Source organism: Marmota flaviventris, chromosome 9 (genome assembly GCF_047511675.1).
Source record: "Marmota flaviventris isolate mMarFla1 chromosome 9, mMarFla1.hap1, whole genome shotgun sequence".
NCBI classification, from domain to species: domain Eukaryota; kingdom Metazoa; phylum Chordata; class Mammalia; order Rodentia; family Sciuridae; genus Marmota; species Marmota flaviventris.
Window position 1 is genome coordinate 28,862,907 of NC_092506.1, and position 23,706 is coordinate 28,886,612.

A 23,706-nucleotide genomic window follows, 5' to 3' on the forward strand; every position below is an offset into this window, starting at 1 on the left:
AGATTCTGGATACAGAAATAATTCCTTGTACTTTGTAACTATCACACATGGTTTAACACTAATAACAAATTGGAGAATTCTATATATGACATATAATCAATTCTCAGAAGCCTTCTTTTTCTGCGAAGCCCAATCAATTCCAGAAGCTAGCTCTCTCAACACACACACTGATGCCACCATCTCTGACCTCTGTGAGCACTTTTCCTCTATGTATTACAACATGTTTCCCAGCTGTGACTGTCCTTCACCCAGAAAGGAGCTCTCCTGTCTGCACTTTTCACTTTAACCCTTGTGCAGCACCCTGTGCTGTGCTCTCATCAATAATCCCTTAGGTAATTCTTACTTCCTGTCCCCATTTCCCTCTCCATCCCCAGGAGTCACAGGGTGCAACAATATGACAGGACAAGGCCACCTCCTCAGCTCTCTGGTCAGTTGCCCTCTCTCCTAACTGACAGATAACTCTGAAAAATGAAGGCACACGTAAAGATTTCCACAAAGGGAATTATGGCTAGCTTATCATTTACTCTGATACTGCTTGAAGAACTAAAAACAAAACAAAAAAAACAGAGATGCTTTGGTAAATCAGTCATAGGTCTGCGTTGGTGTTCTTTCTCTCTTGCTTCAACAGCTCTCTGATGGTCTCCATCTCCGCAGCAGTGAACTTGGGGGTTAGAGCCACGTTGTCATAATCAAATTCTTCATCAAGTGAGAAGGGCTGGACTTCATCACCAAATATCTATAAAGGTAACAAAGGAAGAAAAAACATTAATAATATAATTATTGTAAATGAAGATAAAGTGAAAATACAAACTCCCTACTAATAATTAATTAAACATTTTTTAGACATCAACATTCTCATCTAATTAAGCTGTTTTTAAGTAAAGAAATAAATTCAATTATTCAGGATACTTAATTTAGGACTCTTAATATGCCCCATTTGTACCATGCTGTATCTGAATGAATATCATTAACTAATTCTGCCCAAGGCAAGAATCAGAAAGTCTCCCCAGCACACATTCATTACATTTTTTACCATTTGTAGTGACAGGGATAGAGACACACGTGGGAAAAACAGGAGTCACATTAAAATGCGAGAAAATATGCCTTAAGATTAGACCAACCATAAGTACATTTTCACCGTTTACTAAAAAGACCCATATTAATAAGACACAATTTTCAAAGATAAAAACAGACTACCCTTATTATCATTCTTCAGATAATACCCATAATACCTAGCTAATAACAATAGCTATGAAAACACACAGCATTATCTTAAATTGAAAAGCTCAGAATCCCATTTTTTCTACCAATAATTTAAAAAAAAATAACAGTTTATGTAAAGTCAGAGAAGCTGCAAAGAGATAAAACAAATTTTATCTATTTATTCAAAACTTGTGAGTCTTTAAGATTTTCTAAAGGAAAATAAATACAAAGCATATTTTCTAATAAACAGAAAAAGAATGCCTACATCTCATTATATCATACCCTAAAAAAACCTCCAAATGATGTATGTGATACAATGAAATCAACCTGCACCTCTATCTAACTCTATATGTACAGTGCTACTGAACACTATGGTTCATGCAAGAATGAAAAAAATATATATCCTGAAACTATAGTCTGCTTTAAATATTCTTGCATGGAAGATGATTTCATTGAGTAGCTTTTGCAGTGTTTGTAAAAATGGAGCATACTGCTCAGAAACTATACACTGCTACCCCAGGTGAAAAAGAAATCAAAAAAAGTAGATTTCTGCTATCTGTTTGGCATGTTTTGTAGTTAGGTATGCAGTGCTAAGAGCAAACAACCAGCCATTTACCATCCTTTCTTAGTAAAGCAACAAGAGAACAAATTCCATTGGCTGAGTCATTTCCTTTTTATTAGAAAGTACCCGCATGCTTTCTTGACAAAAGTAATGGCAAGAGCTGCCATTGACTAGCTTGAACTTGTGATACTCCTGCCTTAGCTTAGCCTCCCAAGCCACTGAGATTACAGGCATGCGCCATTATGCCAGGCTATAAACTCATTTTTAAAATGCCAGTGTGAAGATTATTCATTTATAATAAACTTTTGGGTATAAAAAAGATACTTAAATATATAATTTCTTATAAACTAAGAATTTTTAACAACTGATATTGTTAAATTATTTTCCTGGGTAGTCTGTTAAATGCTGAAATAGAAAGGCAAGAAACCAAAGATATAATAATTTCACATTTGCAAAGGCCAAATATGATACTCCAGATATTTTAAACCATTTAGGGGATATAATTCCACATGGCCAGTTTACCCCAGAGTCAAAATGTTCGAGGAATGGTCTCTTGCAATCATTCAGCTATTTTCCATTCTTTCCACAAACTCTGTTCCTTTAAATTCTAGGCACTGTGTAAGGTGCTGAGATTACAAATATGAAGACTTGCATGAAATCACAGACAAATGAGATAAATACATAAACAATCACTATAATAAAATGTGGAAAGCACAAATGGTATAAATAAGAGGTGACGGAGACAGAGAATGGCCACTTCCCCAGACCAGGTTGGAGGGGGTTGGAAAGGAAGCTGAGACTGCTAGAAGGGGTGTACAAGGTAACAAGGCTGAGAGGAAACAGCTTTGCAGGGGAAATGTGATGCAGGATTAAAAATAAGATGCAGAATTGCACATTCCTGCATCTGAAAGGAGTTCAGCATTGTCACACTATAAGCTGTAAAAAAGTGGCAAGAGATGGCAGTAATGCCAAGTCATCATAGAGAAGATGGAAAGTCCCCGAAGGATTTTCTTTTTAAAACAGGGCAGATACTTGGTCCTCTATGCATTTCAGCTAAACTCCTTCATTTATTCAACTGTCTACTGAGTGCCCACAATAAAATAGGAGCTGGAGTACAAAAAAGAAAGATGCCCTACCTTCTTGGAGATTGTATCAACACAGCTCACTGTGAAGGTTAAACAGAGGGTAGATCTGAGGGGCATGAGATGGAAGGCTACTGAGATCCTGCTGAAGCCATCCAGGCAAGAAATAATGAGAACAGGGCAAGGGTAGCAAAGATCGAAAAAATACTTAGAAAGTAAAATTAGCAGTGCTTAATGACTGACTAGATATGGAAATGGCTGAAGGGAGAAGAGTACAGGAAGGGAAGCAGGTAAAGATGAGTTCAGTGGTTAACATGTTGAACTCAAGGTACCTGAAAGAAGCCAGATAGAGATCACTTAAATATACAAACCTAAGGCTCAGGAAAAAAAGGCCTAAAGCTAGAGATACTGATTTGGAAACATAACAGGTAGTGATTTAATATGAAAATGCACCCAAGTATGTAGCGTAGGAAAAACCACACTAAGCAGGAACCCTGGGGAACACCAATTCATTAAGGATGGATGGGGAAAAAAACCCAAAGGAGTCAGAGAAGAACAATCAGAGAAGTACACAGTCAGAGAACAAGGAAGTAAGAACGAGTGAAACAGGAGCATCAGGGGAAGATCAGTGGTGTCACAGTATAGAGATCCATTAAAATAAAGATTACAAGTGTCCACTCAATGGGATCATTGTGAAGTAATTGGTTTCTCCATTCTGATAACATCCAGGCAGGTGATGGAGATCAAGCACATTGTGCACCATACTGAATGAGTGGAAAGGAAGAAAGATCAACCAGTAGAACCTAATGCTTCTGAAATTGTGGGGGTGGGGACAGAAGAAGAGAGAGAGGGAGAGAGAAAACAAATATAAATACACAGTAACCAAAGAGAGGTCCAAGGGGAAGGGAAGGTTGCTTTTCCTTGTTCTGTTCCGGTTTGTTGAGGATGAGAGAGATTTGAACACGTTTGCAAGTTGAAGAGGATGAATCGAGAGAGAAGAAAGGAGAAAATGACCCCAACCATGTTATTTGTTCACTCCATAAATATTTATTGCCTGTCTTGTATGGTACCAAGATCAACACTCATTCTGACCTTTTGCATTTGAATTTAATAAACCTATGAAGACATGCTTGAGTGAATTTACACTCCTCCAAGACAAGGGACACATATGTGATTCAAAGGAGGACTGCAGTTCAGAAAACATCACTGTGACCTCCCAAGTGATAGCTTTTAAAATACACCAAGGTTGGATTTCTATTTCTGTGTTTCAACTTGTGGGTGCTGAAGTGCACTCCAAGAATTCTCTTCTTCTAAGCTGGGTTCATTTTAGGGTTCTAAACTATTAAGACTCCAAGGTCTTCAATTCCAAACAGAAATTCTGATTTATTTCAAAGAAGAATTTGTTCAGTAGAACACTAACTCCCCTGCTGCTAAACAAACAAACAAAAAAAAAAACCTTGTGAATTAAGTTATTAACTTGTTATTTTTGCCCAAGGAGCTGAGAGGAATGTGTGGATTTCAGATGTCTAATTTCAAATCTAATTGAAATCTTTTTGTAGCCTCTCAGAAAATAGAATTTGTGCACTATTAGAAAACCCCAAGTTTCCTTTAAATTACTCATGTGACTTATTCTAACAGAGACACTGTTAGACACATTTTCATTCATAGTACCACATAGGCAAATTAAAGAAAACAGAACTAATGCTCAAGTCAATAATGGCAGCATTTAGCTGTAGGCAAGTGTACAAAATAATATGGTAAATAAACTCTCTTCACAGTTGGCAAAATAGGAGATCTCCTACTAAAACACAGCTCAAGTTTCTTCTGTGACTTCTTCTATGGCTTCTACAGTTTTTCCTCTTTCCAATGTGAATTCATTTTGCTCTATAAAGGTATTCAAAACTTCCAAGATTCCTCAAAATAGAGCAACCACGGCAAGAAGTTATTTACAAATAAGAAGAGGAAAGTTCTTGGAAAATGTTGAACTCTAAGAGGAAAATACATGCGTATAAAACCATAATAAAAAAGGGGAAATTTTTAAAAAGACCCAATCCATATCAGAAAGTTGATGGGCTCTTAATAGGCAAGTAAGAGGAAGGCAGGACATTCAGGACAAATGTTCATCTTTGCAGACTGAAGTCACAGAAAGCAAGTACCATTTCCAGCCCCCAAATGGCCTTCTGGTAGGCCCTTACAAGACATATTTCTGGAAACTAATGATTATGTTCTTTTACTGACATTAGATGCTTTAAAATAAGATTAATGCTATTAAACCAAGAAACAGATGGTGTAATATTGTGAATCTAGACAGTTGTGGAAAGCTTCTCAAAAAAGTAATGATTAGTAATAAAAATTCCAACCAAAATATTAGTCTGGATATTCAAAAGATACCAAAAGTCATTCATTCATGGCTGAGAAGTTTGCCAACACAAAAACTTTTCATATCATTTTGATTCCAATGTTAAAAAATGTTTATATTTTCTGTAAAATTAGAAATTTATATTCAGGTTTAAAATACATTTAGACAGTTTTAATTTGTATTTCACTGGCTATTGGATAGATCTCAGAGAACATTAAGCTTTTTTAACCCATTAACTGAAAACACTTTATGACAACTTTTATAATAGTCCTACAATATGTATATTCTATAATTGCACCTAGGTATAATCAAATTCTTATAAAGTATCAGGTTCCATGTCCACTAGCCAGTCTAATAACTTGTATAGTTGCAACTGAAGTCAAGAACATAAACGGGTCTTCAAAAGAAACAGGTTTCTGCTAGAAATAACCTTGCAATTTTAGCTCCTTACAACTCAGAGAAAGCAATCTGTAATTCAAAAAGCATATTGAAAAGTGGCTGTCCCAATCGATTTCTCTGGTAACCAATTTGGGAGTTTAATATAAGCCTTCAAGCATCCTGGGGTATACTTTTGTGATGTCAGTGAACAAAAATACTATGAGAAAAAGAGCAATCTAAAACTGAAATGTGTGGATTATTTCTAATGGAATGAGTAATTCAATAACAGAATGTCTTCTAGTGACAAGTACCTGAACAATTAAAATAATCAAGAGTTGTCCTAGGGGTTTTATTAGAAAATAACAATGAAGAGCCCTTAGCAAGGTCTTGTGCCTAATTCCCTTTACCTTAGAGCAAGAAGGGTGAGAAAGGTCACTTCCCTGCACCATCATCAACTTCTACTGCTGCACATTTGCTAAATGCATAGAAGAGTCACAAAATAATAGCAAAAGATGACCTCCAAGTTTTACATTTGGGAAAGTAAATGTAGAGCAGAGATTCGATTCTTCCCTGTGTTTGATGCATATGTTTAGATGACATTTCCCAGGCTCCTCGGTGGCTAGACATGAAGATGCAACTAAGTGTTTGACAAAGGAATGTGAGCAGCAACGAAGGGCCCTGGGTCCTCAGCCTTGCTCCCAAGCTCCCATCTCCTGCCCCTGCATTTATAAAGGTGACCTGATTCAGAGGAGGACATGCAGAAGAGGACATTTTCCCAAGGGGTAGTGGACATCCAGAGAGAAAGAAACTGGGTCCTTGACGATGCCACCTGGTTACTTTAAGATCCTCTACAGACTGTCAAATGAGAGAAATAAACTTCTACTTCCCATTAAATTATTATTGGGATTCTCTGTGATAGCAGCCTAACCTGACCTTAACTAATACAAAAGGTTCACAGTACCTTAGAAATAATGATAATAAGAAACATGGCCAGTTCAGACTAACAGAGATAAGAAATTATCTGTTCCTTCTAATGCGTGATCCCTAGGTGGTACTGTTCTATAGCCTTGCATACAGCATTAAACAAAAATAGTTTCCACATAAAAACAAAAGTGTTCTATGGGTTTAAAAAGAAATATACACATTAGAGATATATAAAAGTGAGAGAGATCAATTAAACTACTTCAATTCTAAATTTTCCCAAACCTGAGAAAAATACAAAAGCACATGGGTATAAAAAGGACAAATTACAAAATCCAGGCTGTATTGAAATGAATTCCCTGTGCAGTACCTCCTCTGCTTGCTTCTCTGTTCCCTTAACAGTGGGCTTTGGCTTCCCCTCAGCAGCGAGAGGCTTGTCCACAGAAGGAATGAAAGAACAAACACTGGTGCTCACATCCTCTTCCACTTGTCCTGGAAGCAGCAGGAAATCTGTTGGATACAAAGGTTTCAATTGATCTCTGCAAAGTCCATAATTTACCTAAGTCATCTAAAAACCTTAGAAGAGTCAAAAAAGTGAGTTAGACATGCCCATGCAAAACAGGCCCATTTCATTTGAGAAACTGACTCCAGGGATACCCTTTCTGTAAAATAGGATGCTGATGTATTTATTTTTATGTTACTGTTGCAAAGTTACAATCCATCCAAAGGGTTTGGCAGAAATGCTGGTTCTGGAGTACCTTGACTGTGCCTTTCACTCCTAGCCCAATTTCTACTTCTACAGGAAAACAAGGAAGATGCTACTTTTGTCTCATTTTCCCATATTTTCCTTAGGGGTAAAGAAAAAGAAAATGGAGTGTTGATTTCATCCTGTAACAATACAGCAATATTTCAAATATATATATATATGTATATATATTACAAAACAATGATGCTAGAAGGGAAGTACTTTAAACTTTCAGCAGAAAAATGAAGTACTCTATCATATTCAAAATGCATGGTCTCATTTTCAACACTCGCAAACAACAACCTGTTTCCTGCTTGCTCAGCCCAAACACAAGAATTCAATAACCAATCTTGGTTTTCTGGCCAATTCATTATAAATGGATATGTTCCCTTATCTTCACATAGTTCATGAATACATCACAGACAACCAGTGATATTCCACAGCCTTCTTGAAGGAAGACAAACAAATCGAAGCACAACAGGTTTCTTCCTCAGTCTGAATTTCCATCAGGCCAGAGGGGCTAGCCAGAGCTAGCCAGGAATTTGCAGCTGGCTCAGGATTCTGCTGCTTGCTACTCGAGGATGATCCTAATGAAGCTGCTAATTAAGTTCTCAGTGGAACTGATTAATTACCAACAGGCTTGCCTTGGCTGTTGCCAATGGCAGCACATATAAGGAGATAACTGAGCAGGTACTGATCCTCAAAAACTGAAATTAATATTTGAAATGCATCTCTCACCACAGTAGATATCACCCTCACAAAAATATCCTCATAAATTCTTGGGACATAGTCTGGAAACTGAGAATTGCAGTGGGGAGATGGTGACAAGGGTAGCTCTGCTATGATCAGTTTTTGAAATCTTAGAATATGATCTCACTCATTAGCAGAAATAAAAACAATGATACCAGCCAACACTTACATGCCCAGCACTTTATATGCATTAATACAGCTAATCCTCCCAATTGCTGTTATTTCCTGTATTGCAATCAATGAGCTCTGAGCACTGAATAACCTTACTCGAGATTCCACAGCAACAAAGAACACAGCCAAGCAGTCTATCCACGAGCTCATATTTTAGCCCATGATGTCAATCATGAACTTCTAAAAATAAGCATTTTCATTATATGTTTTATTTAACTTGATCAAATTATACACTTAAACTCAGGGTCAAGAAATGTCACTACTGTAGCACATTATCTTGGTTATATACAAGATACACAGAGAAGTAACGTTTAAATCCAATATGGCTGGCTGACAGACTGGCACTGTAAGGTACCTGTTTATGAGTTAAGAGCTAAATTCCCTCACTGAGCTCCTTGTGGAGTGGCCTAGGACTGATCCAAGCCTGGGTAGGGCCTGCCACAACAAGACAAGAAAGAGAAAGTCCAGATCTCTTAATGTGAAAACCAATATCTCCTGGAACCATTATCTGCCAGTGCAGCACCAGTTCAAATGTGAAATCAAAATCAATCGTGTTTCCAAGGCTATTTAAGATCACTGTTCTGAATGACAAACAGTGCTGTGAGGAGGACACGGCTGTACTCGCTTTACTAAAACTCTTCACTTCCCCAATCTATTTGCAAGAAGGTAGGATTTTCAACAAAATTTGTTTCACAACAGTTCTACTGCCATGGGAACAATTCTTTCAAAACAACAAGACTGTATGCTCCACATGTTAAATTTCTGTCATTCGTTTCTTCAGTGTAAAGGGAAATGCACCAATGCATATCTATTGGTGCCTAACACAGTACCTTCTGCGTAGTGAATTCACAACCAATACCTGGAGACAGGAGATGAATTCCCTATGGATCAGCTTTTAAACTGAACAGAAAGGATCAAGAGTCGACCTGCCAATAGGATTTTGTAGATTTTCCCTCAAAAATGAAAGATTATTACAAGATAATTCTTTCACATTTAAAATCAGTCAGAATAATCAAGAACAAAATTGAATGTCTCTAACTCTGAAGATGACAGATTTACAAAAGGGTAAAATGACATGAACAAAAACAGCCCAGCAGGGTACATGTTACGAAGAAAGCTGCAGTCTTGTAGCCATTTTACAATTGTAGGTATGTTATTTATGCACAAGCCCATATTCTCTCAGGAAGAAAAATTATTGTATTCACTGATGGTGGTGAATAGGATTTCTGAAATTCCTTGTAAAACTTTCTAAAACTGAAGTGTTTTAAGAGACTTAACCCAATCCTAACTATTATCTCTAAAACATCCAAAGCCTCATTTTTATCCTAACTAAATGTCACTGTTTTGGCTGATATGAGCCACAGGGCAACTTCCAGAAATGAATGGCAAGACTGATTGGAACATTTTAATCTCATCTTAAGAATGAAGAATTTGGTGGGCAGACTGAAGAATTTCTAATATTTATGAACTATCTATTCATGTCATTTGTCTATTGATTTTAGTCAATGATCAGCAAGTCAAAGGTTATTATCCATGTAATCTGATATATTAAAAACTCACCAATCTAATTCAGACTGCAATAACATTTAATCTGCCCAGCATATTTATAAAATTAACCAATCTGTTCATTTGCTACTAATGTTAACTCTTCATCACTATGGCAAACATCTGAGGAAAACTACTTTGAGGAGGAAAGATTTATTCTGGCTCCTGGTTCCAGAGGTTTCAGGGCCTGGTCAGTTCTGCTTTGGACCCAAAGTGAGGCAGAACATCACGGCAAAAGGCCCTAGCAGAGAAAATCTGCCCAACTGATGGCAGCCAGGAAGCAGAGAAGAGAACAAAAGAAGGACTGGCGATAAAACATAGTCCTCAAGGGTACACCCCATGGCCTGCTTCCCCCAACATGCCCACCTGCCTACAGCTTCTACCCCATCCCAGCAGTCCATTGAGCTATCTGAAGATTGATTAATCCACCGATGAAGTCAGAGCCCTCAGGATCCCATCAATTCGCTAAAATTGCACCCTGAGCATTGTTGCAATATATGAATATATCAATATATGAATCTTTGGGGGACACTTCATATCCAAACTGTAACAGTTACCATGTAAAATAGCTGATAGTTCCTGAAAGTTCAGACTTCTACATCCAAAAGGAATATGTTTAAGAAATGCATTAGCCATCCCTCAACACATAGCTGCCAGCTAGGAAAGTCTACTTCAGTGGTTCTTAAAAATTATTTAAGATCCCGAAGAGCTTTTGTATATATGGGTTATATATACACATATATTCTAAATCTATATTTAATCAGAATACTACTTTAAAGCTCACAAACATTCCAATACTATTTAATGAATCATTAAAATTAATCCTATTTACATATTCAAATATTTTCATGAAAAACATATTTTCCCAAAACAAAGAAAATAGTGACAAGTGTTATTTTTTTTTCAAATCTATTTAATGTTTGGCTTAAGGAAGAAAGCTGAATTCTATATTTGTTTCTTCAATTTTTAAAATATCCTGTTTCAGTTAAAGTAAACGAAGATCTACTCTTACACTGATGAGTAGTTGGAAAGGGAAAAATTATCTTGTCTTTTTTATATGATTATGAATATTTTTTATTACTACACCAGAAGGTGACAAATGATAGAGTTTTTTTAAAGGTTAGTTTTGGCAAAAAAAATCTGAAACCATATTGTTAAATTTTTCACATTGGTCATTAAAATCCATTGGTCTATCTCACAAGCTGATGGTTATTTCCTCTATGTAAAATTTTGTAACATCATGAATTGCTTACTTGGAAAATATTGATTCACTGTGTTATGCAGATCTTCCAAATGTTGACATACTTCATTATGCAGAATAAAAATCACATTAGTTTATATCAGCATTTTTACCAAAAAAGCTTTCAAATATTGAGAAGCCATCAAGCTCACAGTACTGGATATAAGTTTTCTAAAATTTTAATTTCACTTGATCTATTGCCAATTTTGTCATTAGCAATGAATACTATCAGTTGCTTTCCTTGAAGAGACAGACTCACATCACTCATTTTGCAGAACTATAGTTTGTGTGTCAGTCATTCTTTAAAAATGGTGATTCATGAAAGGGAAAAACTAGTTTAGCATACCACTTAATCACTTGTATTTTTCTATACGACAACCAGTGTATCTCCATTTGCAGCAGAAGTGCTTTGTGGGAATTTGCTATTTCAGCACATAAATCATTACAAATCATCTCAGGCTTTCAGAGAACCAAGATTTAGAAAAAAGAGGAATTTTTACTACTTCATCAAGGGAATTTTCAATGGAAATTGGCATTTGTTTTGACTATAAATTTATAACAAATTATTTATAACTACTAGTATGTTTTGATGCAACTACCTTAACTGACATTAAGGTACCAGCTTCTCCACCAATCAGTGCTTTTGCAACATCAGTGCAACTATCAACACAGTTGACCTATAGATCTCAGGGTTTCCCAACAGTTCCCACATTGCAAGGCAAGTTTCCCAATAGCAAGATAATAGATTTAAATCTAAATAATTTCACTACATTAAATATAAGTGAACTAACACATTCTGATTAAATATAGATTTAAAATATATGTGTATATGTATATATGTGTGTTTACATAAATGCATTTATATAAACCTTATGCTGCTTACAAGCAACCTAAAACACACTTTGCAAAGGAAAAAAAAAAGATACAGAACAAAGGAAAGTAGAAGTGCAGAAGAAAATTACTGCTCATCCAAGTAGAAGTTAGGGAAAAATAGGGAAGACTTACTTCATGAATGGGGCATTTGACAGCAATAGTAAATCATAACCATCTATCGTACAAGTACAAAGATAAATGTATGCAGGAGTTAGAATAATAAAAATCAAAGTATGAACTTTCTAACTTACTGGCAGAGCTGATTTTGAAAACTGGGCTTGTCTACAGTTAAAATTGGGCTCTGTTAGCAGGCCTTCCTTTCAAGCCTAGACATTTGATTACTCCCCACTAAGAGAAGGTCTGCACAGCTGGCACCCAGGTGTAGCTTCATACCCCCACATTCCATAAATGGGGACTCCAAGAGAAACACCCCCAGACTCCCATCTAGAGATGATTCCCTGCTGTTACTGCACCTTAGAATCACTTGGGGAGCTTTCCAAATGCTGATGCCTGGAACAGACATCAGACCACTAAGGCAGATTCTCCAATACAGGACTAGCCATCAGAGAATGTTCTCTAACATGAAAGAATGAAAGGCCATGAAAGAATGATCTCTAACAGTTCTAAATAAAAAAATAAAATGTCTAAATTTTAAGTTGGCTGAAATGTGCCCTTTTCTCCTAGCTTAGGACCTCTACACATGCTGCTCCTACACTTTCCTCTCTCTCCTACCCTCACCTACCTACATATCTAGTTCATGGTTACTCATCCTTTGGATCTTAGGCTTTCAGAGAGCTTTTTCTGATACCTTAGACAAACTAAAGTTCCCCTGCCCTATGCTTTCATGAGATCTAGAACAATCTATAATCATATATTTGTGATTACATGATAAGTGCCTAATTCTTCCAATGAATTGTGAATTATAAGGGCGGGAATCTGTTATCTTTCATTCTTCATTATGTTCCGGACCAGCTGTACTTCTTAAATATTTGTTGAATAAGAATCCTGGTCATTCGTAGGTTGCCCAAAATTGATTATGAAAGGTTAAAGAAATTGAAATGTAAAGGATAAGATTTGTTTCAAGTTCTGAAAAGTTTTTAAGTTCTGTTAAGTTGCATTTGGAACCTAAAATTCATGTGGCAGTTAAAAACAACTCCCGGAAAAGCCACTGGAATGTATGTTGAAATCTCCCCTGACCATCTGGCTGTTCTGTAAAAACAACCCACCCTCTCGGAAAGAAACCGTGCAGTCCAGCACGTACACATCTCAGGACTTAAGCCAATCAGTTCGAATGTATACCCTTCTTTGTGCTGACCAATCACCCCTACCCGACTTGTTCCCGCCAATGAATGTACTAATCATAGTTAAGAGTTGTTGTTTGATTTTCCCGCGGTGTGTGATGATTTGTTATGCTGTATATGAGGTCCCTGCCCTTTCCAAAGAATGTATATAAGCTCTGCTCAAGCTGTTCTCGGGGCTCTTGGCTCTCCACTCCTCCAAAGCGAGCTCTGAGCCCCAGCATGCTGGACCCCCAATAAACCCTTTGCTGTTGCATGAGACAGTCTCTTGGTGGTCTATTCCTCCGATGTTCGCCCGACCTTTTCAGTTAAAGTTGCAGATAACTAAGGAATTTTTTAAAATTGTATGTACTCACCCTTTATTGACTAAAAATGATTAGAAGTACTAGAGAACTTAAAAATAAAAAATTACTGCCAATGACTGAGCAGTAATCAGTGCCTGTTTCATTCCACACAATTAGCCACCATATAAATCCACCCACTGGCCAAGAGACCTATAGAAGAAAGCATGATTTTGACAACTGGCCCTCAAAAAAATAATCTCTTGAGCCATCTGCCCTCAGCCAGAAAAGAGGTAGAATCAACTACAGAGGCAAAAATAATCATAATCATAACAATGAACAGAAGAGTCTTCCTACTTTAATGGCCTCAGCATAACAACTAACAGCTATTCCAAATTATAATTTTGCTGGAGAACAGTTTGAGCTATTGTATCTGAGGCATGACAGTCACCAGGCTAACTACCTTACCTTAAATTTGAAGGAGAAAAACTGGTTAACTTGATGTCAAATAAACACAGGGCACCTAGCATCCTGGCAAATGTCACCCTCAAACAACTGCTCAATACCACTGCACAAAGTTGGTTCCTCTGAAAAACTGTCTCCACTCTCTCCACCTGGGCTGCCAAAATGCTAATTCAAATATTGAGAAAGAATCTCCTTCCTGAATCTTAGAGAATATTTATGAGAATGAATAAGGTGAACAAATAAAATCAATGGTAGAAAAACAATATGCAACTCACTTTCTTGTTGCCCCAGGCAAGTCTGTTGCTTAACAATAACAACAGAATCTAATCAGTAAACTTCCCAGCTGCCAAAATTATACAAGCAACTTGCCTATTTAAAATGTCACATTTCCCATCTGATATAAATATTTGCCTTCTGCTCACATTCCTGAAGTGTAATACAAATTAGGCCCAAACTAAAATTCACCTTGGCACAAACTATTTAATTTCTTTTTTTCCTTTCAAGTGACCCAGATTGTATGAAAATTGTGATGACCTGGTAGTCTTTTGGGTAATTAGAATAAATCATTGAAGCCTGGATCGATTTTCAGCAGGGGCTTTGTACATTATTTTACATGTGGGAGGGTCTTGACCAGTTTGTTCAAGTCCACTGAGACTTGGTTTAGCTTCAGTAACCTTTATATACAAATGCAAGACTGCCTATTATCTGCTTTCTGGAAAAATCATACTAGTGAGATGTTTATATTTCATTTTATGAAGAAAGGAATAAATCTGGTAATTAAAAGATGCAACTTGAAAATGTGTAAAGAAAAAGATGCAACAATAAAAGGAAAAGGTTAAAAGGCTAATTTAAAAGATTAAATTGGAATTGCTGGCTATATTGGTTTATGTCAATATACAGACCTTATCTTTGCTGGAAGGAAATGATAAATTTAAACCACCACAAAAATGTGCAAAGTAGACACATCTGTGTTCTCCTATAAAACTGATTTTACATAGCAAATGTATTACAGGCAGATTAGAACTGTCTTCAAGTGTCATCTTCAAACTAACCATATGCAATTGCATGGAGTGTGGGTTCTGAATGCAGATCACCAGATATCACTGCAGAGCTTCTGAATTAGACTCTTAGGAGCAAGACCTAGGAATCTGCATTTCTTACCTTGCTTCCTTCTCCTAGTCACCCCAAACCCAAAACAGTGTGCTTGCTCTAAGCACTGCTTCGTAACAGTGCTTACCTCTCCCTTCTAGTCCAGCGGGAGCCCCCATACTTCCCACAGCAATTCAGAGCCATCCAGGATATAGAGCTGGAGAAGCCTCCGTGGAAGATGTGATTCCTTTAGATCTCTGACCACACTTAAATCAAATAAATAACTTAAAATCAGAGTCTACTGGTTAATACAGTGCCTGAGAACCAACTCTTTGGTGGAGTAGTGTGATGTTTGGAAGTGGAATAAAAGTGCTGATTGCTTCTAATTACCAAAGTCTCACCAATTCAAACACCCAAAGCCAGAGTGAGGAATTGACAACCAATTTACAGATAGTTGCCATTCCCAAGCCAATTCTACCCAGTCACTTTAACTCCCAATTAAGTATTTAAAAAACCAAACTTCTGGGCTGGGGTTGTGGATTCTCAGCACCACATATAAATAAATGAATAAAATAAAGATCCATCAACAACTAAAAAAAAAATTTTAAACCCCACCCTTCCCCCAACAATGACCATAATCCACCCAAAGACTGTAAACATCAGTTAAGTCAACTGACCTGTCCTTAAAGTTTAACCTTGACTTTTGAGACATTCTTGCATATTACATGAGGAATGGATGTTTTAAAAAAAAAAAAAAAACCTAATTTTGAATATATTTCAAAGATCTTTTGATCAACAAAGGATACCTATGCTTACCCAGAGATATTAACTGGCAAAGGAAAAAAACCCATCATGCATTTAAACACCAATGGCCTAACATGAAGCCCCTTCCAGTCCAGCCCATTGCAAAAATGCCCACAAAAAAACATTTGCAACATGTCTGTATCTTCAGTAATTTACATATTTAATGGAGAGTTTTTAAAAACAAAAATGTGGATTTTCTTTTAGTTTATATTTATGATCATTTCTGATATATTTATGAACTTTATGAGCGATCATTATTTCTTATTCTCAAAAATAATCTCCATTTACAACACTGTGTTTCTGAGAAATACAGAGATGACTTTATGACTTATCTCTACTTGAAATAATCACTCAAGAATCAATCATGTGGTAAATTGTAGGGACAGAGGGCAGCTTCATTTCACTTAAGACCAAAGGTTTACAATCCTCCAAAGGCTTTGATCCAGCTGGAGAAACATTTGTTTTTGAAACAGAAATTTCCACAGCTTCAGTTTTTCCTGTTTCATAGGAGGTAGAGGTAAGGATTGTTTAAAAAAAAAAAAAAAGAAAGAAAGAAAGAAAGCTGTCTAAAGCCTTACTTGTACTTTTTTACTTGTAAAGTAGTTAGCAGTATGAAAAAAAATAGAAAGCATACCCTTGCTCATTTGGGGCTCAATCTCTTCATCCATATCAAAATCTTCTAAATCTAGGAAGTTGTCTACCTAGAAAAGGATTAACATTATTTTATGCATATTAGACTTGAAGAAAAAAAAATGCCATGAAGTCAATGAATCCACTTCCATAACACTCAACTGAGCAGTAGAAACTACTTTTCTCATCAATTCTAACTCCCAGCTCAAACCCTTTGTGTTCATGTGCTTTCCCATCTGAAAAAAAGCAGTAAATTTGGATGCTGGCCTGGATTTTGCAAGCACCATAGTCAGCTCTCTATGCTGAAAGGGGGAAAAAAAAAGAGGTTGGGAGTTTTTGAAAAGAGACTTTGTCCCACATCCTCTCCCAGGATATATACTACCACCAAGACAGTCCTAAACAGGGTTTCTGTTTTTTGTTTTTGTTGTATTGCTTCTTGAGCAAATGATGGTGGTGAGGATCTGGCTATTAACATAACAGTCGACTTCCTTTTAATGTTGAAGAGCCAGAGAGAAGAAAAGAAAGAAAGCAGGAGAGAAAAGTTCATTCCAAACAAAATCATCCTGCCCCAGGTAAATCACAAGAGAGGTGAGCAGGGCAAAAAAGCAAGTGTGCTCTCTTTCAAACAATTAAAACTGAAAATTACTTCAAAGGGAAAAAGCAGAGCAAGTGACCTTTACAGACACAATAGCAGCATTTCAATGAAAAACTATTCCACCTGGAATACTGCTTTCCACTGCAAGCTGACAATGAGACATTTTATATTAGCAAAATGGTAACATTTCAGACATGAACTAATTCATCTCAGGGGAATATCAACGAGTGTAAATAAGAAGATGATTTCACCAGTGGTACAAATGACAAGTAGTAAAAGCATAAGGTCTCAATGCATTTTTGTGCTCACGACCTAAACATGGGCCTAACAAAATACTTTAAAATTACAAACTTAGACTTCAGAATTGCAATTCAAAAGCAGGCTGTCTTTCTCCTCTTAGTTCTACTTGTAATAGCAGACACGGCTACTCCATAGGAATTTAAAATGGTAACTTCCATTGCATATAAGAATATGAATGCGTTTATTACATGGCATCCAAAAGTATCTGCCATATGATGGTTTTAGTAGTAAAATTTGAGTATCTATCATATTATGTTGTCATTTTTCTTGATGGTATATGCTAAAGGAGATTAAGGACACTTTACTCTCTCAAAGCACCCCTTCTATTTGTTAAGCTTTAAGGAAAAAAGATCCAGAACCAAGCCAAGCAAGAATAGTTTAAGATATTCAAACACCAGTTAAAACACAGAGAGAGAGAGAGAGAGAGAGAGAGAGAGAGAGAGAGAGAGAAAAGAGAGACACTAGCAAGGAAAAATCTGCTGAAATCTCCAATTTTGTATAAAAGAAAGCAAACGAGTCTTATGATGTTTGTTTGTTATGGGTTTTTTACCATGCAAGAAAATTAAATTGTGCCTTACCTTGATCTTTCCTGCCCTGTTCAGATCACCTTGAAGGGAACTGCCAACTTTTTGACCTTCATCCATCACTATCTGAAAATACAATGAGGACATATTGATGGGAACATGAAACAACTAAAAATAAAGAAGCTGATCTTCTGCGATTTGTTAATTACTTATTCATGAAAGACTATTCTCTAAGCCATGGAAGTAATCAGGGAGCAGGTTTTAAGACGTGTGACTTCTACTCCTGTCCTCTACAGCCTCATCTACAAGGTAACCTACAGACCAGTTAACCCAGCATTTTCATGTGTGAAACGGAACACTCCCCACCTCCTATTCCTTCCAAGGAATCTGTGATGGACAAATCGGAGAATGCAATACAATACCTTCAAGTTACCAGAAAACAAGGCCATCTAGCAATTCTTTGCTTTTCACATGCTGATCAAAGAATCAATATATATTATAGACCTAATAACCAATAATTGCCAGTAAAGCATGAATCCTCTAAGGAAAAACAGTTCCTATCTCACAATCATCACTGAAAGCAAATTCTGGAAATAAGGAACCATGGGCCTCTGCTGTTTATTAACACATTGCTAACTCGGAGATTTTTGTTCCCTTGTGTAATCTCTTATATAATTACATAATCTCTTATATAGTCCTGTCTATAATATCACAAAGAAGACATGATAAGGCAGAAATAGAAACTAAATGGCTTAAAAAGTAGGACAATGTCTGCCATTATTCCTTGATAATGTAAAAACAAAGCCAAGGAGAATATGAAGAGTCTCTAAAGTCTTGAAGATTAGGAAGAGAACACCCAACATTTACTGCAGAAGCCAAAACACTTTCTACTTTAAGTTAGCAAGAGATGGCTCTAGGGCAGGTAAAAGAAAGCCCCAATCTACACAAAGAAGTAGAGCAAGAAACTTTCCTTGCTATAAATAATAAATAATTTCCTTGATATAAATAATTTCAAGAATTTGTAGATGGCATATCCAACAAGGTTTTTAATACAGTTGGGATAACCAAATTACTGTCATAAATGACAACTGCTAAAATACTGAAATGTGATCATGATTTTCAATAAAATGCCCCAATGTCACTCCTAGAACTAGAAGTTACCAATCGAGTGACTGTCCAGTGTTTCTTATGGCTTCATTTTTAATTTATGAAGAACACCCTGGTTCTCACATTGTTTCCAAAATGTGCTACAGTATTACCTGTTCTTCTTCTGAAGATTGTGATGAAGTCTGATGAAATACAGTTGTATTTCTAAGATGGTGGTCATTTGGTTCATTTTTATGAGTAAATTTTACTGAGGTAAATATTTTTCCAGAACCGTCAGTTCCAAGTGCTCCTCTTTTGGTCACATTATCTTCTGAAATGATAAGTAGTATAGTATTAGAATGTATCCACCACATCTAATTCTGTTTATTTTGTGTTCATTTTTCCCTCCTCCAAAAAGAATACTTTTCAAAGAACTGTACAAGCAATGCTTGAGGCATTAAGCCCTCTTAATTATCAAAAGTTATTTCTAAAAATGCACAGAATTACACTATTTCATTCAGCATTTAGCAAATATTTATTAACAAGTACCTACTATGTATCTAACACTATTCTTGGTCATTGTTAAAAGATCAATAAAATACAGTATTTGCAAGACTTTTAGACATTTTTAGACTTCTCACATTTTTGCTAAATTTTAGAGATTTTTTCCTTTACATAGAAACAATGTATGGATAGTTTTAGAAAATTTCTAAAAAGAAAAAAAGTAAACTATGAAATGAACTTATAATCCCATGATCCAGAATAACCACAACAAAATATTTTCAATGATTATCTTTCTGCTCTTTTATTATGAATCATGTACTCCTAAAAATCAAAATGGAATCATGCTGCACATATTATAACACAATTTGCCAATGTTTCTTTTCATATTATTACATATTCTTTTATGTAATTTCAAGTTATAGAGCATTCTGTTATATAAATACAAAGTATTTTATTTAACCAATGTCTTTTCTGGACTATTTAAAATTACAAACAATAATACCTTTGAATTAAATCCATGCACGTTCATGATAATCTCCTTAGGATAAGGAAAGAGCCTGAGATTAATTTAAAATTAAGAGACTGAGAAAATTTTAATATTATGGTGCCATTAAACAGAAATGGAGGGTAATGGATTAAGTTGGGTGCGAGACAGTAAATCTAGCTCTGGTCATGCTGCATTTGAGTTACCAGTGGAAACTGTGGTAGTAATGACCCAAATGTAGCTGCATTTGTAGGCTACAATGTGGAAGAGAGATCATAGCTATAGGTAAATAGATAACCATGAATTATACTGAAGTAATAGCTTAAGCCAGAAAATTATTTTAATATTAGTAGTAATATTAGGAGAATACTAAAATTAATGAGTGTTAAGTCATTGAGTAAAATGTTTTTTATGAGCATCTCATGAATCATTGCATTTATAACTTGCAACACTGTTACTATCCCCACTTTAATTTACAGATAAGGAAACCAAGGCCAACAGAGAGATTAAGTAATTTGTTCAAGGATCAGAACCAGGCCTTCTTTTTCCAGACCCTTTTTATTCCTCCTAACCACTGTGCTTTGCTACCTAGAATAATACAGCAAATGAATGAAACGGTTCAGACTAGAAGAAGAAAAAAGATGGAAAATGTGAAGTGGGGGAGTCCAAGAAAGAAAAAAGAAGAAGAAAAGCATACAATTAGCCAAAGAAGACCCAAGGCTGCAGGATACAGTCCCAAACTGGAACTTACTTGCTGTGACAAGAGCAAATATAGGAATCTCTGTCTCAGAACCTGAGAAGGGTGATTAAAAAAAAAAAAAAAATCCAAAAGCAGTCAGATGGCGGCAATCAAGCTACTGTCTATTGTTGGTTTCAGGAATCCTCCTCTAAGCCCTATGAGACTCTATGGTGAAAATGTTCCACAGATGCAGGGATGGTTTTGTCGTGCATTCCTCAGGTGGGTTTCTAATGAAGGCTTGTGAAATAGCCTAAGTGGCAAAGTGCCCACACTCATTTCTCTTGAGCTATCAGTTGCATGACATCAAAATCAGTGAGATGACCAGGCCGTTGTGATGATCACAGCCCAGTGCAAGTCCAGTGCTGAAATCCCTTGTTTGTTTCTGAATACCCTCCCTGTTGTTGGTAGAATTAAGACTTCTAGGGATGTCCACTGAAATACTGTTGGGGAACAGACATAACTTAACCTAATGTCATTAATAAGCTACAGGGGAAAAACACAAATATTGAATGCATCACTTTCTCTTGAAAAGGTCATATCCATGAATAACACATGCTCAGACCAGCTCTCTCCAACTGCCTCCTGCACTAGCACCAGAACTCCTAACTAGCCACTATAAGAGGTGATTTCTGCCTTTTGCTCCAACAAATCCCCAGCAACTCTGGCATAAAGTCCCAGCCTTGGGTGCCAGGGATGGTGGGGCTGGGAGACTCAGCAAGGTGTTGGGAGGGTTGCTAAGACTACTGCTGAGGTGACCATAGAATAAGGAGGACCAAGTGGTCCCAGGACTCCCAGATGTCTTCCTCTTTGACAGTCACAAAGATGTACTGAATCAGCCCCAAGGCAACTATGAGTAGTGGGAACAGGGTGCAGCAAGATAGGCATATAAGCCTTGGAAACAGGAGTTAACTGAGGAATGAAAGAGTTCTTCAACCTCCACCAAAGTTACAAGGGAAGAGAAGACTTCCTGTGGCTGCCACTGCTTCTCAGTACATTGCTGTAATAAGCTGTAGAACAGCTTCAGTTCTCCCTGTTCATCTTTAAAATCAAGCACAAGCTAAATCAACTATGTACTAAGAAAATACCATGCGCCTGGCACAACACTGTTGTAAAAGTGTCACACTCCTTGAAAAGCACAGCAATGTGTGAAAATAAAAGATGTTCTATAAGGACAACTTCCATTTGTTCTCATGGTCACTCAATGTAATCCTCTGCCATTTCCAGAAAAATTCTCAAGTTATCTGACAGGTAACAAAATGAAAATCTTTTGAAATAAAGAACAAAATATAATCAAGTCCCAGCTTCTGATGTTGACATTGCACTATTGTTGGAGTCTCAGATCTAACAAAATTCTTGTCCACTCTGAAAGTTCCCCCCTTTTGTAAACATAGTTTTAATTTTTAAAACACCAAAAGAAGAAGTAAAGAACTTGTTCTGTGATTAAACCTATAGGTTAAGGCTCCTTCCTAAACGTTGAAGTCAGTTTCACAAGAATACATACCATCTCCCTCCAAACACCCAAACAGCTCCTTATAAAGGTTTTCATCAGTTTTTCAAACGAAATACATAGTAACTCTATTGGCAGAACGAGATAGGAAAAAGTCCTTTGCAATATGATAATGTCAAAATGGCAGATGCTGGCATAGCCTAGAACCTGAAGTGGTGGATGGTCTGATTACAGAGCCAGCTGCTGTCTCCCAGAGTGACCCTGGTGGCAATCTACACGTGCCACCCAACTGTTCATCCCCTCTTCTTCTGTTTCTGTTTTTCATCAGAGTTCCTTACTACCCTTTCATCTTACCCCTAATGTTTCTTCCTTTGAAATACATGCTAGGCATAATACAGCTTAGAAATCTAACAGCAATGTTTCAGAGAACAAGTAGGTTGAGACCTGAAAGAGTATTTCTTTGGGCATTTCTGAGCCAAAACTTCAATACATGAGACAAAGCTTTTTCTAAAGGTGTTCAGAGGTTTCATTATTCTGAAGCAATGGAATTTCAATTTCCTTTTGGTAACAGACAAGCTTCCAACAGACTGGCCTTACAAGGCCACCACAACACCTTCAGCCTCTAATTTGGGACAAAAGGAAAAGGTCACACTCCTTGAAAAAAATGGAAACTTTTGATGCCCTGATAAATTAGATACTAACCACATATTGTATATATCTTCCAGATAAAGGTGATTATTTTTGGAGAACTTGATTTTGAAATAAACTTTTTAAAAATATTCAAATTCCTCCATGCAAAAGCCAGACAGATCAGTGCCCGTGTGCTGAGAAGCGTTTCCACACTTTGAGAAAAGTTTTCTCAGACCTGCACAACCAACATCACAATTCATGAGCAGATCCTGAGAGCAACCTCCAAGTGTCTGTTACTCTGTACTACTATCAACAGCAACAGAAACAAGAACATGTCCCCAGTCACAAGATGCTGCATACACTGCTGGAAGGAAAGAAAAATTCATGGGGGAGAATATTCTATGCAACTCAGGGCAATTGCAAAAAACCGTCTGCTAAGAGAATAGGGGATAAGCAATCATGCTTCTAACAAGGTTGAGTACTTTGAAAGTCAAGGGGTGATTTTCACATTATACTGCTAGCCTAGAGCAATGTTTCTCTGGACAATAATATTTGCTCTTGATTTGTCCAGCCAAACTACTTTACTCCACTGCTTCTTGATCACATGCTTCTTGGTATCTAGCCTCCCCTGGAGCAATAGTCGTTAGGATTAAATAAGCAATTTAAAAACCAATCAATCATAAATCAGGATAAGTCCAAAGAAGCTAAATTCAGCACATGAATGTTTTGTCTAAATTCCCTTTGCAGTGCTCTGAATTCCAACTGTTTTATGTTCTCTATTTGAAAGGGCACAGGGAGGAGAGGATTACCTCAGCCTGGCCAGTCAGGAGTAATTGTGCTTTCCCCCAGGCTGGATCATAATTGACTCATTATTCACAGTCACAGCCATCAACCTGCCAAGGCACAAATGCACAAGCCTGGCCTGGGTAAAAAATTTTTTAAAAAATGTATGTCAAAAGCCGTAGATGAGGGACACAATGGCAGTAAGATGAAATTTTTGA

The 23,706-nt window shown here is 36.7% G+C and overlaps 1 protein-coding gene across 1 annotated transcript in view; it reads right to left on the bottom strand.

Moving 5' to 3' along the window:
- Window positions 1-502: 502 nt before the first annotated feature.
- The window catches only part of Iftap (intraflagellar transport associated protein), a 57,701-nt gene continuing 34,497 nt past the window's right edge, over window positions 503-23,706 (bottom strand). Inside the window, exons 3-7 of the mRNA XM_027936607.2 lie at window positions 19,075-19,232; window positions 17,870-17,941; window positions 16,401-16,467; window positions 6,876-7,015; window positions 503-736 (exon numbers count right to left, since the gene is read on the bottom strand). Coding sequence (XP_027792408.1) covers window positions 587-736; window positions 6,876-7,015; window positions 16,401-16,467; window positions 17,870-17,941; window positions 19,075-19,232 — 587 coding nt within the window. The 3' untranslated portion in view covers window positions 503-586. The remainder of the gene's footprint in view (window positions 737-6,875; window positions 7,016-16,400; window positions 16,468-17,869; window positions 17,942-19,074; window positions 19,233-23,706) is intronic.